At 40.1% G+C, this 16,514-nt stretch overlaps 1 protein-coding gene across 1 annotated transcript in view; it reads left to right on the forward strand.

Annotated features, from left to right (window-relative positions):
* Positions 1-13,915, forward strand: part of BLNK (B cell linker) — an 80,709-nt gene extending 66,794 nt beyond the window's left edge. Inside the window, exons 12-25 of the mRNA XM_088528723.1 lie at positions 311-336; positions 853-875; positions 1,182-1,268; positions 1,987-2,029; positions 3,175-3,202; positions 3,518-3,590; positions 4,113-4,143; positions 5,157-5,199; positions 5,873-5,951; positions 6,441-6,472; positions 8,993-9,072; positions 11,792-11,875; positions 12,104-12,259; positions 13,694-13,915. Coding sequence (XP_088384849.1) covers positions 311-336; positions 853-875; positions 1,182-1,268; positions 1,987-2,029; positions 3,175-3,202; positions 3,518-3,590; positions 4,113-4,143; positions 5,157-5,199; positions 5,873-5,951; positions 6,441-6,472; positions 8,993-9,072; positions 11,792-11,875; positions 12,104-12,259; positions 13,694-13,813 — 905 coding nt within the window. The 3' untranslated portion in view covers positions 13,814-13,915. The remainder of the gene's footprint in view (positions 1-310; positions 337-852; positions 876-1,181; positions 1,269-1,986; positions 2,030-3,174; positions 3,203-3,517; positions 3,591-4,112; positions 4,144-5,156; positions 5,200-5,872; positions 5,952-6,440; positions 6,473-8,992; positions 9,073-11,791; positions 11,876-12,103; positions 12,260-13,693) is intronic.
* Positions 13,916-16,514: the final 2,599 nt, after the last annotated feature.

The raw sequence follows: 16,514 nt of genomic DNA on the forward strand, positions 1-16,514 counted from the left end.
TTGTTGCTTGTAACATCCATTAATTAAAACATATCTGTGAGATGGAGCTCAGAGATTGGCACTAGCAACACAAATGAGTCAGTTTGGATTGGATTCACTTAATAGCGGTGGTTCCTATTGAAAGAATATGGGTGCAGCTCCCTTAGGGCTTAGGGTCTGTGAAATTTCAGAGTGGGCAGAATCGAGCTTTGGGGCCTTCTCTAAACCATTTTTCAGTGCAATTGATATAAACTCAAACTAGTTTTCCTGCTAAGGAAGCCCGTGCTGCATTTTGTTAACCAAGGGATGTTTTTTCCTCCCTATCCTACAGAAGTCTATGAGGTTCCTGAAGAAGAGGTAAGGCCCCTGTTCATTTTATGGCTCATGTTCCTCTCTGTCTATGAGGGAAAATATAAATGTGATTGGAAAGAAGGGGAAAAAAGAAGATTACCAACCCTTCCAAGGGTAAAAATGGGGAAAAATCTCCATCTGCACTTAGAATTTAGTGGCAGAACAGAATATATGGGGAAGGCTTGGCCTTTCCTAGTCCTGTGTAACAGTGGTCAGTCTGGGAAGCAGCAGCCTAAGCACAAGAGGCAGCAAAAGGAATGATGACACTTCTGACACAGTCATTTTCTCCTCCTTGCACTAGTGACAAGACACACGGTCTAGCAATGCCCTTAAGGCTTCCCGTTTTTGTGTTGAGGTATAGACATCCACAGCTCTGCCTAGTAATCGGCACCAAGATGGCATAGGCAGGAATTTAACTCTAGGAAATATCAATTATTGCTATGATGACAAAAATTTTGTCATCCAGATGTACTTTATGAAATGTAAGGATAACCAAATAATTTGATGTGCTTTCTCTTAAAGGAAAAACCATCACCAGTAAACAGGTAATCCATTGCTATGAATATCTGTACATTACTTGACATGCTTATTTGCATTACTTGAAATTTGCCAGAAAAACATTTTCTCATCTGTAATAATGTAATTCAAAATAATGTAATTCATTTCTCTGTTAATTTTAATAACACCAGAGTCATATATGGGTGTGTGTGTGTATATATATATATATATTATAAAGAAATCTCTCTTAAGGGTATTTTTAGGATTCTGATGGGATGGGGAGGATTTTTTATTATTATTATTCATTATTTTTTAATAAAATTTTCCTTTCTGAATTAATGTTTTCTTGCTAGGTTCACTAAGCCCCTTCCTTCTACGACCACTCAGAATACAGAGCACTCCCACATGCTCAGCGGGTCTCCGAAGCTGGACACTTGCAGGTGAATCAAAAGCAGCTCATGCCCATAACTAACATGAATGGGGATAAACTCCTCTCTCTGTGCGCACTTCAGAGAATGAACATCGTCAGGACACGTCCCCAGAACAAGCTGGGGATGGTGGGACAAGTTTAAAATGAAAGTTTGGGCTTCCTTGTCAACTTCCATACTTGAACCAGTTTGCCAGACTAGTACTATAACCTTGAATATAGTTTTAGGGATGGGGGGCAGGAGTAAAACCTCTCTGCAAGCCAGTCTCAGGTCTTGTTGTTGGTCTCTGCACCCCTGCTAACATGCCCTGGCCTTTGCAGAGGAGGGCTGATAAAGAAGCCAGGCATGCCTGGTAAATTAACAATTTATATTCCAACTCCCTGGAGGAAAAGAGAGAAATAAACCTGGAGAAAGCAGCCTGTTTCACTGCAGGAGTGTAGCTGGTTGGTAATGTCCAGGACATCCCTGTCCAAAACAGGCCACGCGCCAGGAAGAGCAGGTGGCCCCTGTAACGCTGCATCGCGTGGGGTGTTTGGAGAGCCAAGAGGCTCCTCTACAAGAGCTCCACGCTGCGGGCAAAGAGTGGTCACAAGTGTGTCCGGCTGCGCCCTACGTCTGGATACTGCAGCCCTCATCTTCTCTAGGTCTTGAAATACATATCTGAGTCGAGCAATAATGGGGGAAAAAAAAAAAACAACACTCAGTTTAACCTATTCTCTTTATTTTCCAGAAATATTGTGCCTCTTCCCAGAAATCGTCTTCATCCAAAAGCAGTGAGTAACTTATGTGCTGCTACAGAAAAACCTGCCAAGCTTTTCCAATATCTGTGTTATATCTGGGTATTTTTTGTTGTCTGGATTAGGTAACAGGAACAGAGGACTACTTTGCTTTTCAGGTTGCTCTAACAGTGAAATGGTGCACTCTAATCTTTCGGGAAAAAGAAGCATATTTATCATCCGTATGAAAATGAAAAAAATTCAGTGGTTCAGTGGAAAAAAATACGTGGTTTAAGGAATAAGTCTAATAAACCTTTGTACTAAAAAAGCCAGTGCCACTCCAAGAGCCAGTAGCAATGCATGATTTTGTCCAGCCTGAAGCACCTTTTTTCAGACTTGTTCATATTTGGATAATGAAGGATTCATTCTTATTTTCTACATATATTTTTAAACTGAGTCTTCCTATGACATCTCGGACTGAGAAGTCCGAGTAATCAATATGACTTGAAAATGCACTCCACAAAGCAGTAATTACAGGTTTTGGATTTCCTATGGTGTGTTGGCCATCCTTTTTTACCTTTATCCTTGTCCCAACTCTGTCCTCCTCAATATGCAAGAACAAAGGTTTTATGAAGCAAACTAGTTGGAAATGTACCTAATTGAGCAGCAAATGGGTAAAAGCAAACACAGCAAAGGTGTCTCTCTTTTCTGCCAGATTAGTTCCTTAAACTGTTCTGTACCACAGCTTCCCTAACGTCTACGAGCACCAGAGTGAGTGCACGTCAGGAGCAACTACCAGGCATCAAGGTGGTAGTAACTGCATCAGCAACACTGCCAAAAACTACATGCATCGAACTCTGTCCCATCCCAGTGCCAAATTCTGGGTCTCTTTCAAAATTTTTACATTCCAGATCAGTAGTTAAACATGCACCAAAAGATTCTACTGCAAAATTTTGGGCCACGTTTCTCTAGGCTGCATGAAATCCCAAGCTGCTTATAACACCCAGAAATTTGCTAAAATATTTTTAATTCCCTGGTGAAAACTGGTTAAAAGGTTGATGAATGTTATTTGCATTCTCTACCAATATTTTTTAAAGAATAGAGTTTGCCAAGAACAGATTATTTAGGCACCTTCTATTATATAACTATTTATTTTTTTTAATTGCTCCTTGCAAGATCTAACTTTTTTTTCCCAATTTCAGGACCGTGAAGCAAATGATAATGAGGAAAGTAAGTATCCTGTTTTGAAGACGTGGTGATATGAGAGGCATTTGTTATAATAAGTGTGATGGGTGACCTTAACACCGCATGCAGTGGAGTGTGTCGGTGTCATTTCTGTCCTTATCCGCCAGCAAAGAGGAAGGCCATTGAACTGTTTTCTAGTTTAACCAGCATGAGAACATGTCAAGAGGGACTTTAACCAAAGGATATGTTTTTGGACTTTTATTACTTTAATGGCTGTGCCATTGCAGCGTGGGCCCTTAGAAAACACATTGTTTAGATGCTGCTAATACTATATACTAAATGTATCATATGAATTTCTAGGTCATGGCTTCAATAGCACTCAGGAGTCCAGATTTCCCGCTGGAGCAGCTCCTTCTCCATTACCTAGGGTCATGTAAGTAAAGAAAGTCCAAGTACTACTTGGAGAGGAATGGGGTTAAATGCTCACAGTACTAGAAGCACGATCCTATCCTTGCCTGTGGCAACCAGAATCGATATGTTTCATGAACATAACAAAAGCGAGCCGGGATCACTGCTGCCATGCCATCCATGGTTATTCCTGCAGGAATACTGTTGGTATGACAGTGCTGTGGCCCTGCATGGCCTGCTACTGGTGGCAGATGCTCACTGGCTGGCTTAATGTAGTCCCATGCGGCAGCAATGGCACACGCACACTCATAACTGCAGACAGCTGGGGCTGCTTCTCTTTCTTGAAACTTTTCCATCCCACCAAAGTTGCCTTATGCTTTGGATAGAGGGTTTTTTTATTATTATTACTGCTGCCAGTGTCCAATAAAGAGCTCTACATCACCTTTGCCAAAAGCATCTTGTGTATCAATGAGCCTGATGCTCAATGGTACTAAATGAATTATATGCATCTGTTAAGTAACCGCACTCTTTTTCTTTCAATTTGCAGAAAGAAAACTTCTAATGCAATAAGTCCAGCAGTAAGTTGATTCATAATTGTATAATTATGTGGTAATTCTAAATGTAAATTTAATTTTCTTGCAAGACGCAACTTGATCATAAACGTGGGTACAACATAAAAGCATGAAAAGAATAGGGAGAAAAGTGAAATAAAGAATATGAACCAATCACAGACATTTGGGTGTAATTATATGAATGAAGCAGCACTAAGAAAGCTCAGGTAGAAGAGTGCATAGATTAAATAGGTGTTTGGATATGATACCCCAGGATATAACAATAAATGCACAGTAAGGGAGCACGGGCCATTCAGAGGTATCAGCCAAAATCTACGAGGTCTGCCTATAGAGACCATGGATGTGTTGTAAGCATGATAGCTCAAGGGAGATGTAAGCTTTTTCCAGGATTAGTTGGAAAATTTTCGGTAAATATTTCATCATTGGAAAAATATCTCCAAAAGCTCTTGTGAGGAGGGGAAAAAAAAGTTGAATATTTTCAAATTCATTTGGGGAAATAAAAAGTTCTCAAACTGGCAGTTTATTTTAACTCTTTCAAAATGAAAAGAAATGAAACTGAAAGGCTGGGACTGTTTCCTTTGTCAGCTAAACTGAATTTCATTTTCAGTGAATTGCTGAGACACCTAGTGGGCAGAGCTTGACCAAGATGAGAATATTCCAATATTGATTCCAAAGTATTTAGGATGGACTTTTCATCTTGAGACCAGAATGAATCATTTGTGAAAACATAAACTTCTCCTGGGGAGATTCCATTCATTTTACTAAGCACTCATCACAAGATTTTACTTTTGTCCATCTTGTGAACACACTGGGATTCCTTCCAAATCTATTTTGCAAACTCCAGAGCTATGTGATCATGCAGCTAGAGGATAGTCCCAGAGTGGCTGTGTCCCTGTCTCCTAATGCCTCTGAGATGCTCTCAATTCTAAATATAGACTGTTTAACCAAAACTATTACAAAATATATTCTGTTCAAATTATATGCCATTTAATATTTTATTTCCTTTGGTTTTATTGCAGAAACCAGTTTTACCATCCAGAGAGGCTTTAACTGTAAATGAAGGTAAATTATCTCTGCTACTGTGGGAGAAGTTGCCATTCATGAGAATTTCATTTTCACTATTAAAAACATGAACCACATCACATTCAGTTGATTGTTGGGTTTTGGAGAGCTTTTGGTTTTAGCAGCACAGAAGTGGCTCCGGGCAGCCCCTGGTTGTGCTGAGCATCATTGTTCTCTAAAAACAGAGTTTTCAGAGATTGATGAGAGTTTTTAGTGATTGATCCTCACAGCCCAGCGAGGTTCCTGGCAGGGTAACATCCGCCATAACCGCCGGCACCGCGCCGCAGAGCGGGAAGGAGGACGGGAGGGAAAGCGCCAGCGCCTCGTCCTGGACACGTCCCGGACGCGGCGGGAGCTGCCGAGCGCGGAGCGGCTCCCGCCAAGGCGGCAGCCCCGGGCGTGCGCGGGGCCTAACGCGGGGTGGGAGCCGCTGCTGCCCCGCGGCCTCCCGGGCCTCCCTCCCGGCAGGCACCGTCTCCCGAATTCCTGACGGTGTTCGGGACACGGCCGCTTGCCTGCGGCCTCAGAGGCTGCCACCAGGCAATAAGGAAAGCAGCGGGGTGGCACCCTGCCACAGGAAATAAAAATCCCTCAAGTAGCGGGCGTCTCGTACTCGGGACAATATTTCTCTCAAAAAATCTTGACTCTACAATTTGTTTCCCCCAAATTACAGAGAAACCTACAGCAGCAGAGCGACGGCGAGCTTCCAGCCAAGAGCTTCCTCCTCCGCCCTTCCCAAGCGGCACCCCAAAGTAAATCCCTTTTCCTCTTCTTTTGAGTAGCTCCGTGTACCAGCCCCTACTGCGTGGTCTGGACACAGCTGGGGGAGGTTCAGAGAGCGCACTGGGTTCTGTAGCCTGCTGCCCATGCTGGGGTGTTTTGGGTTTTAAGTCACATTTCCTGAAGCCTCACAGTAGAGGGGAGGAGAGGGGAAAAAAAAAAAAAAAACTAGAAATGTGTCCAAATACTGTAACCATCACCAAGAAGCATGAGTGGATACAGCCTCTACATAGGTAATGGAGAAGATTTAAGGCAGATGTTTAAATTCCTAATTGCCAGCAGGAACTGTTTTTTATTTATTTATCTTTTAAATAGCTGTATCTATTCTTTATCTCTCAGTGGGCCAGTGGGTGAGCTGGACATGTTCCATTCTTGCATGCTTCCAAATACACAATTTTTGTGTTTTCAAAACTGGATAGATTTCCTCAGACTTTTCTATAACCTTTCCATATTTATTTCAGGTCTTTGCCCCCAAAGCCCTCAACTCTGCCAAGTAAGTATAATTTGGATTTTGAATTAAGAGGCCATTAATCTGTAAATTCAAATTGATCTTTGAATTAAGATTATTTTCAGATGCCATGTCTATTCATTAGAAGTATTTCTTTTTTAAATTGCACTCAGTCATGGTGTATTTATAAAGGCAAATGCTAAAGCTCTTCTGTAAATAATACTTTCCAAGAGGCACTTAAAAGTTTCAGTTCGCAGTTCAAAACAAATTAAGTAATTTGTATATGAACTCACTTCCACAGAGAAGTGTAAATTAGAGCTAATATTTCTTTAGTCTCTGCTTAACAGAAAGATATTTGACCTTCCTGTCAGCTCTTTCCTGTGTGTGTGTGTCTGAATTTATCTTTTATAATGTACCTGGGTGATGAGAACTACACATAGTTTGAATGTGGTCTAGCTTATACTTTGCACCCTGCTCTTACTACTTCCCCATATTTCCTGGAAACGGTTGCTTGATGTGTTGCAGTTACAGTTCTTTTTGCACTGAGGAATCATAATAATGGTTCATGCTCTGTGATGGGCTGATGATCTTAAGCTTGTCTGTTCCTGTCACATGCAACTTCTGTGCTTCAACTTGGAGCAAAAATTCTTGCTAATCTCTTAAATGTAGTTACCGGAATATTAAATTTTGTGCTATTTGTATTACTTTGCTCTTTGAGGTCATCTGGTACTAACCAATGCTCTGAAAAATGTCATTAACGCACCATTTTATGCCTTGGTCCCTAGCAACTTCATCACAGATGCAATTGGTCCCAATTGGCAATGTCTTTTCAGCAAAACCTGCTCTCTCTTCCTTATCATCACACAAGTCTTGCACTAACATTTATTTTCTTCCTTAAAATCACTAATTCCCCATATGGCACATTATCAAATATTCTACCAAAGTCCACAGTGAGTAGAACAAACTATTCCCTTTTCACAGAAATTTAGTTATTTTTACAAAAGAGCTATAATGTTAGTCCCATTTGGTCTGTTTAAGTAAATGTCAGTCTTTATCCTGATTCTTTTCCCTCCACATTTTAAAATATTCTTTCCTTTGAATTCTCTTCTAGAGCCTTGTGTTCTGTTGAGTCAGACAAAAAGGCCTGTTGCTGCTCAGGTCACTTTTTCCATTTTGTTAAATATAACTATTATGTTTGGTATTCTTCAGCCTGACTTGAAATTTGTTTACAATAATTGCTACCAGCCCTGTAATTTCTTGTGCCAATTTTTCAAATTTTTGGAATAAAGTTTAGCTGGGCCTGCCAGCTCAAGTGCACTAAACATCCAAAGCTTTGCTTCCTACTTGGCTGTGGAAATTTCCATTCTGGCACCAGAACTCCTATTAATTTAGTACCTAGATTATCTTTAAACTCATTGCAACTCTTACTTCAGACAGTCCCATTTTCTCTTTTCATTTTTGCATGGCTAAGGAGCCTCTTACTCATTTTCTCTGTAAAGTGAAATTCACCCTGACTTCTGGCAGTTCTTAGTTCATACAATGGAATTGTCAGCTACAGCTTTTGCAGCCGGTCAGTCAAAATCTGTCAGGAAAACAAAGTTCTTAACAGTCTCCTCCAAGTGATTATTCATTCACCAAGAGCTGGAACTGCTCCTTACAACTCTCATCCTACATACATCCTTGAAATATACTACTTCCAGATAACTGCTGGAATAATTATCTACTCCTAAACTGCTAAATCTACTCCACACAGAAGTCTGAGTCCCTCTGAATCATTACCTAATGGCTGTAATACTCTTGCTACTTTCAGAAACCAAAATATAAATCAGAATTATATTAGTGACTATTTGGTAAAGCAGTCTGCAAATCATCCTATCCAGGACTAGGTGAGCACTAACAATACTAGTATCATTTTTTTTCCTAGTAAGTAAAACAAGCAGGAAATACAGCCTCCTATCTTGATAATTTCAACACTGGCCTTTCTGAGGAAATCTTCTCTTTAATACTAGAGATTTCTCTACCTGTACCTGCTTTCAGCCATGAAAGGTATTTTCTACTACACTCTGTTTTCACAAGATAATATTGCATGTTTCCACTGTTATTTTCATACTTCATAGTCTTTCCTACCAGTGCTGCTTATCTGTTTTGCTGTCTAGGCTTCTAGCATACATGTGCAAGCAATTGATTTGGATGAAATAAGTGATAAGTGATTGGTTTTGATGACTCCCTCACCCATGTGGCTACCTGTCACATTAGAGTACTTTTCATGCTCTCTTCCTGATCTTTCTTTATTCATTGCTATATTCTGATTTGCTTAGGATGTTTTCTTGCCTTGCATACTAAGTACAGCTTTAGCTGTTAATCAAGTTATTTCCAAACTATTTCTCTCCTTTTATATGCAAGGATCTTCTTGTGGGAAGACAAAGCCCTCACATAGGGTCCATGCAAGTAGATTTCTCTCTTGAATGATACCACAGGTCAAATGTTCCCAGATCTTTCAAAACCATCACAACAAAACATAATGTACTTTGAAAACTTATACATGTTATTCTCTCTCTTTTCTAGAAGTGCCAGAAGCTGCAAACCGTTCTCTGGGTGCTTCCCCTCGCCACTGTTGTTCATCAGTTCCAAGTACTGCAGACCAGGTACAACATTAGCTAAAGGCACTTCTAATCACTTATTTTACTTAAAATAGTATTTCCCTTCCTAAGGCATATTCCTTTGCTGAGGCCACACACATTCCATTTTCCCTCTATATAAAGGCTTTGGACAAATGGCACAAATAATCTACATGTATGCTTTCATCCAAAATGTTTTAGAACATACAGAATAGGAGAGCTTCAACAAACTGCAGAAGAGAGAGGAGGGGAGGGGGAAAAAAAAAAAAAAAAGCTTAAATAGCATTATACCAAGCCTGAGTGCTCTACCGGTCATTTTAAACAAAATCTGAAGAGTTTCTCAACTTAGTTTTCAGGTCTTCCCAAATCCCTAGCTCACAGTACTCAGACATCATCTGATACAAGGAACCTGTAGTTTAGCAAATTTAGTCTATCCCTTGAGAGAGATGACTATAAAGAGCTTTTAATTGCTGCCTTTTTTAATGTATAGCTGTGCTTTTTTTTTTTTTTTTTTTTTTTTGCCTGCTAGGGTCCGGAGGAAAAAAAAAAAAAAAAAAAAAGATGTACAAAGCAGATACAGTGAAACCATCTACAGTTTTAACATTAGCCTGTGCTGATGAGATGTGCTAAGAAATTCCAGTAGCTTATAGAAGGAAAAGGAGGCAGCTCTGCTGCATAGCCCAACATGGCAGAATGCAATTGCAAACACCACCCTGTTCAGTGCCATTTGGGGTGTCAGCAAAGCTGAGAAGGCAGCTCATTTTCCTTCTCTGTGGAGTCTGTGATGCCTCCCCCTACACTGGTCTACTCTTTTCAGCTCCATTAAATAGACCTCTTCCCATTACAGTTAATACTAAGGTAGTTTTATGAGTGTTTTCTCTGCTTTGTTCCATAAGCATTAAGATTATTCATCTAAGCAAACGCAAAGCTATTTTCATTTCTATACTGTATTCCTTCTTCCTCTTTTGGGCGAAGGGAGACCACAAGACACAGGAAGCCATCCTTATTAGCCTGGTGGTCACAAAGAAGGTAAAAATAGACCTGTTGAGTGCAAAACAAAGGCTCTGTTCTGCAGAGCCTGTCCAAAAGGCTGCCGTGGCCAAGATAATGCACCAGCGAGGAACACAAAGGCCTTGCAGTTCTGGAACAATTTTAACAGTATGTCGCACTAGATATTATTATAAAAACCGCTTTCAAATAAGCAATCCAGTAGACACTAAAATAAACGGCCTGTAACAATTATATTTACAGCTTTTGTGCAACACTCATACGCAAAACCAGAGCCTTAAAATATCTATTTTGTTAAAAATGAAAATTAACTGCTGAAGTTGTGCTGTTTCCCACCAGTTATAATGGTGCTGCAGTACTGCCATTTGCTGCACCAACCAAGTGCTCTCAGGCTCGATTCGTGCTGCTACAGGCTCCTTACCTGCTTGGCTCCCCTCCAGCGCTGGCAGCAGCGATCTGCGCCTCGCGTTTACCTCAGAGATGGTGCCGGGCAGAAGGGCGGTCTGGGGCAGTTGATTCCTTCCTGCTAGCTGGACAAAGGCGGGTTTACCACACGCATTCCCATAGAGGCAGAGTACCTTGCATACTTGCAATTCCTTTCATCCTGTCCTCTTCCAATTAATTGCCTTACCAGAAAGACACGCTGAAGGACTTGGGGGTAAAGTTACATGATGCAGCTTGAGCCAGTCCAATAATTTTATGCCCGCAAAGAGGAGGCTCTGTGCTCTCCTCGCTGCCTCCCCGCTCCCAGCCATGTGCTTCCGTGGTGGTTGTCTGAGCGGGTGATGAGCTGAGCCCGTCGTTAAGCTCGTAAACCCACCTGGCAGGCCAACACAGGGGGAGGGGGGATAAGGTAGCATGGTTTGCCACAATTACCAGAGCAAACTGTCTCATCCTGGCGTTATAGGAGTCTAGTCCTTTGTTTCTGACCTTTCTTTATAGTCTTACCAAGGATCTCTTCTCCTCTACCTTTCTAATCTCACCATCTACACCCTACGCTTAAACTCCACTTTTGTACCCAAACACACACCTGAAAAATCATCCTCTTAATACTCTGTTTTCTACTGTATCATATTATCATAATCCCTTATCACACTCACTCTCAACTGCCATCATCTTCTCCCATCTCTTTATCTTTACACTTACCATGCTCCCAGACCTCTTATCTTCCAAGCCAGGATCTGCCTGTCTTTGAGTTGCCAATCTTCCTAGTTTGTATCTTTACCCAACCCTATGTCCCTATGATGAAGTCCTTTGCCCAGTGCTCCTTCCTGGAAGAAGAGGTACTGGAAAGGTCCAACCACTGCAGACCTTGCCAAGTATGCAGTGAACAGAGCAGGGCAATCTTGGTTGAGGTGTTGACAGGGGAACACAGAAAGGAGGTACCCTAGAGGTATGTTATAAAATGCCAGCTCCTCTGCATTCTGTCACAGATGTAATCTTCGTCCATGGCACCCGAGAGAAACATGAGGTATCACACATCCGTCACCTCTGTTTGACACATTCCAATTTTTCTCTGTATTGCCTTTATCAACAAAAAACCACAAACTCATGGCAAACACTTCTTTGAATTCTGTTTTCTGAAGTGTTCTGCCTTTGAGTGCTTCAGTCATCGTAATTTAGTAGTAATTCTGCTATAGCCCAAGTTGTTATTTTATTTTACAAGCATTGTTTGATAGTACTATCAAATGATGTCAAATAAGTAACTCACTCTCTCCCCCACCACCTCTCTCTCCAGGATGCTGGTGTTCATAGTAAAGCATGGTATGCTGCTACGTGTGACCGAAAAACAGCAGAGGATGCGTTGTATCGATCAAATAAGGTATTTCAGACTTACAAACTTTTTTTTCCTTGACAACTAGATATATTCTAAGATTGTGAGTTGTATGTTGAAAAAGTCAGAATACTACTCCATGCAGATGCCGTCAAGCCAGAAATTACTGTGGTGAAACTCTTACCTTCTATCCTTTCCAGCAACCACCAGTGTCCAATGGTTGAAACTGCTGGAAAAAAAAATACTGAACAGACTTTTTTTTTTTTTTTTTTTTAGGATGGATCTTTCTTAATAAGAAAGAGTTCCGGACAGGATTCAAGACAACCATACACGCTGGTTGTGTTTTACAACCGAAGGGTATACAACATCCCTGTACGATTTATTGAATCCACACGACAATATGCACTGGGCAGAGAGAAAAGTGGTGAAGAGGTGAGAGGGTGATAGGGGTTTGGGGTTTTGTGTTTCTTGTTTGCTTTCTCCTCTCCACATTTAGTCTTTTGAGTTATATTGCTGTATAAGCAAAATTGCACTATGACCAGATGGATTATTTATGCATCAAGATAAAAATATGCCCTATATGATAACTGATTTACCAGACTACTTGAACCAGTTCAATATTACCTACTGCACATTGTAACTAATTAAAACCATAGATCTAGTTTAAAAATATACTCATATAACCATTTTGAGCAGCTATGAGGATCAGAGCTACATTAGATATAAATTCTCCAGCCATTTCCAGTCTGCTGCTGATGTTTTACCTAGGTTCTGATAAATTTTCTTGGAAAGCTGTAAAGGCAGAACAGCTACACACCAATAATTTCCCAAAATAAAGTCACCACTGCTCCTTGTCTCAAACCTCCATCAATGAGTACTTTTAATCCTATTTCTACAATAAAGAAAATGTTAAACTTCAGTTCCAGAGTGTAAAAATCACTGCTTGGCTATTACATCACACAGATAATTATTCTGACAGCTGCCCAGAGATTTGGAACTGAAATACCAATAAAAATTGGGTTTTATCACTGCATAGAGTAGGATTTTCAGTGAAGTTAGAGGCTTCCCTGAGCCTAATTATCAGCCTCCCAGGCAACGTTTTGAGGCTACAGAACAAATAATAGCCTGGAGCTCATATGGCCCTCAACAAAGCGTCAGAAATGACCTTGGGGTTGGAGGGGGAGATGGGGGTAGTGAAAGATACATACATACATACATACATACGTGTGTGTGTACATGTGTATATACACACACATATATAAACATCTGTATATGCATATATGTGTGTGTGTATATATATATATATATATATATATATATATATATCTGGCTGAAGAGCAGCAGAGCTTGCATATTCAGGGTATTAATTCACAGTGACAATCGGATTAAAAGTGCATAGCTGAAACAATTATCACTGCTAGCTCTCTGCACCATTTTACTCCCAGACACCACCAGCCCTCTATCAGGTGGCTGAACCACAAATCCAGCCGATCCCGAACTGCCACAGTTTGCAGTGTGGTGTATTAGGGCAAGCTGAAAGCGGTGGCAGTTTAATATGCCAGGTTGTAAATTGTATGGTTCAGTTTGTGCATGCAGCAACACTAAAAGGAAAGGAGCATGAGGTGAGAGAGCTAGTGGCAATAATCTCTTCCACTGTCCAAACTTAACTGTGATTAAAACCAGGGCTAACTACAGGACTAGTGCTCTTACTAAAAAGGTAGAGCATCTCACTTGATAATGGAAGTCTGAAGTCCACCATCTTCAGCAGTGGCAGAACCAAAGGTAAAAGGTAATAAAGTAATTACTGTCCATGTTACAGCATTAAAGGAAACTAACCCTACTAATTAATTTGTTTTCTCTATCCAGCGCTTTGACAGTGTTGCTGAAATAGTAGAGAATCATCAGCGCACATCCCTTGTTCTAATTGACAGCCAAAATAACACAAAAGACTCAACGAAACTGAAACATATTGTAAGAGTTTCATAAACTGAACTGCCACCCTCAAGCTTTTCTTAATCACTTCCTGCAACATCCCAGAATTTGTGGATCAGTTATTAAAGAAGATCATCCAAAATGACAGAGAATATTATTTAAGAACATCTCCAAAGCAGTAAGAGATGCAGCTCATCAAGTTCAACCCCCTGACACCTTATCAGAAAAGCACTCGCATTCAAGAGAAGAAGCCACAGCAGGTTGTTGTATCCGTACTTTGCATCTATGACGAGGAGGGTTTCCAAAGTCCTATCAACACGTTCACGCTGCAGCCCGGTTCCTCGACTGCCCTTTGAAGGTAGAGTTCCTGGAGGAAATCCTCACCTTCAAAGTGAGAATGCTTCAAGTGACCTTGTACTTGTTAAATTTACCACAGATCACAGCTTTCAGAAACTTCCTTGCAAAGTGCACAGCTCAGAAGTCAGAGTAACTCAGGCTGAGGTAGCACTGTGTATAAGCTGAAAGTAGGACTGCACTTCATGTGACTAGAGACAATAAAGCTACCTGTACTTTGAAGATTAATGAACACGCGTTGTTCTTTTCCTCAGCTTTACTTTCAGTGCTTCATTAATACATATATATGGGGTTTTTTGTATTTTCAATGTGAAAATAAATAAAAATGGTATGAAGTCAGTACTGTATGCAGGTATTGCTGGGTGTCACTCCTTAGCATCTTTCCACCAAAAGATGGTCAAGTCCTGTCTCTGATTTATCTTTAATGTACACGTTTGTATAAGCTTGTTCACAAATTCTGTTTTTTTTTTTTTTTTTAAAAAAAAAAAAGTTTCATAAGATCTCCAGTGTACATGTTTGGCTTACTAGTTCTTAAAATCTCTTATTTTCTCTTCCCCTTACTACTACTGAAGGCCCAGGCCCATTGCTTCCTTGCTAACCTACCTCATTTGTTGAAGAATTAGTTTTAAAAGACAAAAAAGAAAATATAAGCCTGTTTTATTATGTAGTTTACTTACTCTTCTGTTACTGTCATCGAACTGTCATTACCACAACGAATAAAGACTTCAAGAGGGTTTGGGGAAAGCAGTGAAAATTAAACTGAGGTTATACAAACCATTTAAATGGAGGGAATTGTGGCTGGTAAAGCCTAAAGACAAACACGGTACAAAAAGCACCATTTTATATTTATGCTTTACTGTTTTCTTACATCAATTGCACCAGGGAAAAACTGCCTAGAAAATGTGGTTAGTTAGCTCAAAAGGTGTTTTATTTCATGGGCTGTGAAAACTTATCAATCAAGATTTCTTCTAAAACTGACCCTCTCTACACCTTGGCTCTGTGCTTTATGCTCTGGACCAGGCACTATTCTCTCAGTTTGTCAGTAAACTGTACTTGGTCCCAGATCTGCAAAGCTGGCAGAGCTCTCAGCAAGTCACCTACAGCTGTAGTCCACAACTACTTCCTCCTTATGATTTAGAGCAATTACTTTTAAAAATAATGCAACTCTCTTCTAGAATTGACTCTTTACTAACAGAAGAATATGGCTGTTCACCTTGCTTAAGCTTCAGTTTCTTCCCTGTGCAATACAGGTTAATACTTGATCCATATATGAAGGAAATTAGATACTATCAGATAAGGGAATATGCACATCCATGCTTCATACAAACCTTATTATATACTGTCTACAGTACTGCAACAATTCTGTGTTTAATATGCTATTCAGTTTATTAATTGGTACTATGCCCTTTAACCATATCAAACATCTCTTCACAAAGTTCTTATTTAAGCAATACTTGTAATGGACACTATCCCTTGTATAAGCAGCTACTTCCTAATTAGGTTTCTTCCTGGTCACTCCTTGCCTTTATTCACTCCTAGACTCCACATTATTTAACCCTTGTTCTTAAGAAAACTGTTTCTTGTGGGTCTTTAGATGGAGCTCCTCAAAAGTATTTAGGTTTTCCACATATATTTCTTCTGAAGTAAATATAGGGTAGCCTGGTCAAGCTACAACTGGGGAGAAAAAGGCAAAGAAAAGCACAACCCAAGTGTGGCTACGGACTTCTGTGTGTGAGACCAGGTACCATAATTTTTTCATTGTAATTAGCAATGCTGAGCACTTCACCTACTCAAAGCACTGCAGCCCTCAGGCTCTACATTGCTCATGGCTGGCCTACAACTACCATGGTATGTTCCACATAAACATTCATCTTTCCCTTTTAGCAGTTCTCTGCCCTATTACATGGTATCTTAAAATTTCATCAACAAAATGAGGCAAAGATTTAGCAGGCAATAGCTTTTCTGCCTGCCTGATACAGAAATGAGAGTACAATGAGCACTGCAAATTATTCCTGTCAGTTGTTCCATGAAAGCAGTCAGAACTTGCATTCTCAAAAATTCACGCGTTCAGACATGCAAGTTACAAAACTACATTCTTCCTTCAGTCTAAATCACCAATAGCAGTCAGAGATTCTTAGGAAATGCTATTAAAAAAAAAAAAAAGATGACAACAGCCTAAAACAAATGTTAGACACAAGTTTTTTGTTAAAATTTTGGAATTCTTGAAGTAGAAAAAAAAAACATGAATTACTGATGTTATAAAGAATACACAATGGGCTAGATTTTAGGCCTCCTTTAAAGTCACTTTACACAATCAGAAACACCGTACAAGTAAGGACTAGGCCACATCTACATTTACATGTTTTTCTCAAAAGAAAAATATTTGTTGACCCTGATCTTG

The sequence above is a fragment of the Tinamus guttatus genome, unplaced genomic scaffold, assembly GCF_059628265.1.
Source record: "Tinamus guttatus ecotype Peru unplaced genomic scaffold, ASM5962826v1 Tinamus_guttatus_pri_ptg000314l, whole genome shotgun sequence".
Classification (NCBI taxonomy): domain Eukaryota; kingdom Metazoa; phylum Chordata; class Aves; order Tinamiformes; family Tinamidae; genus Tinamus; species Tinamus guttatus.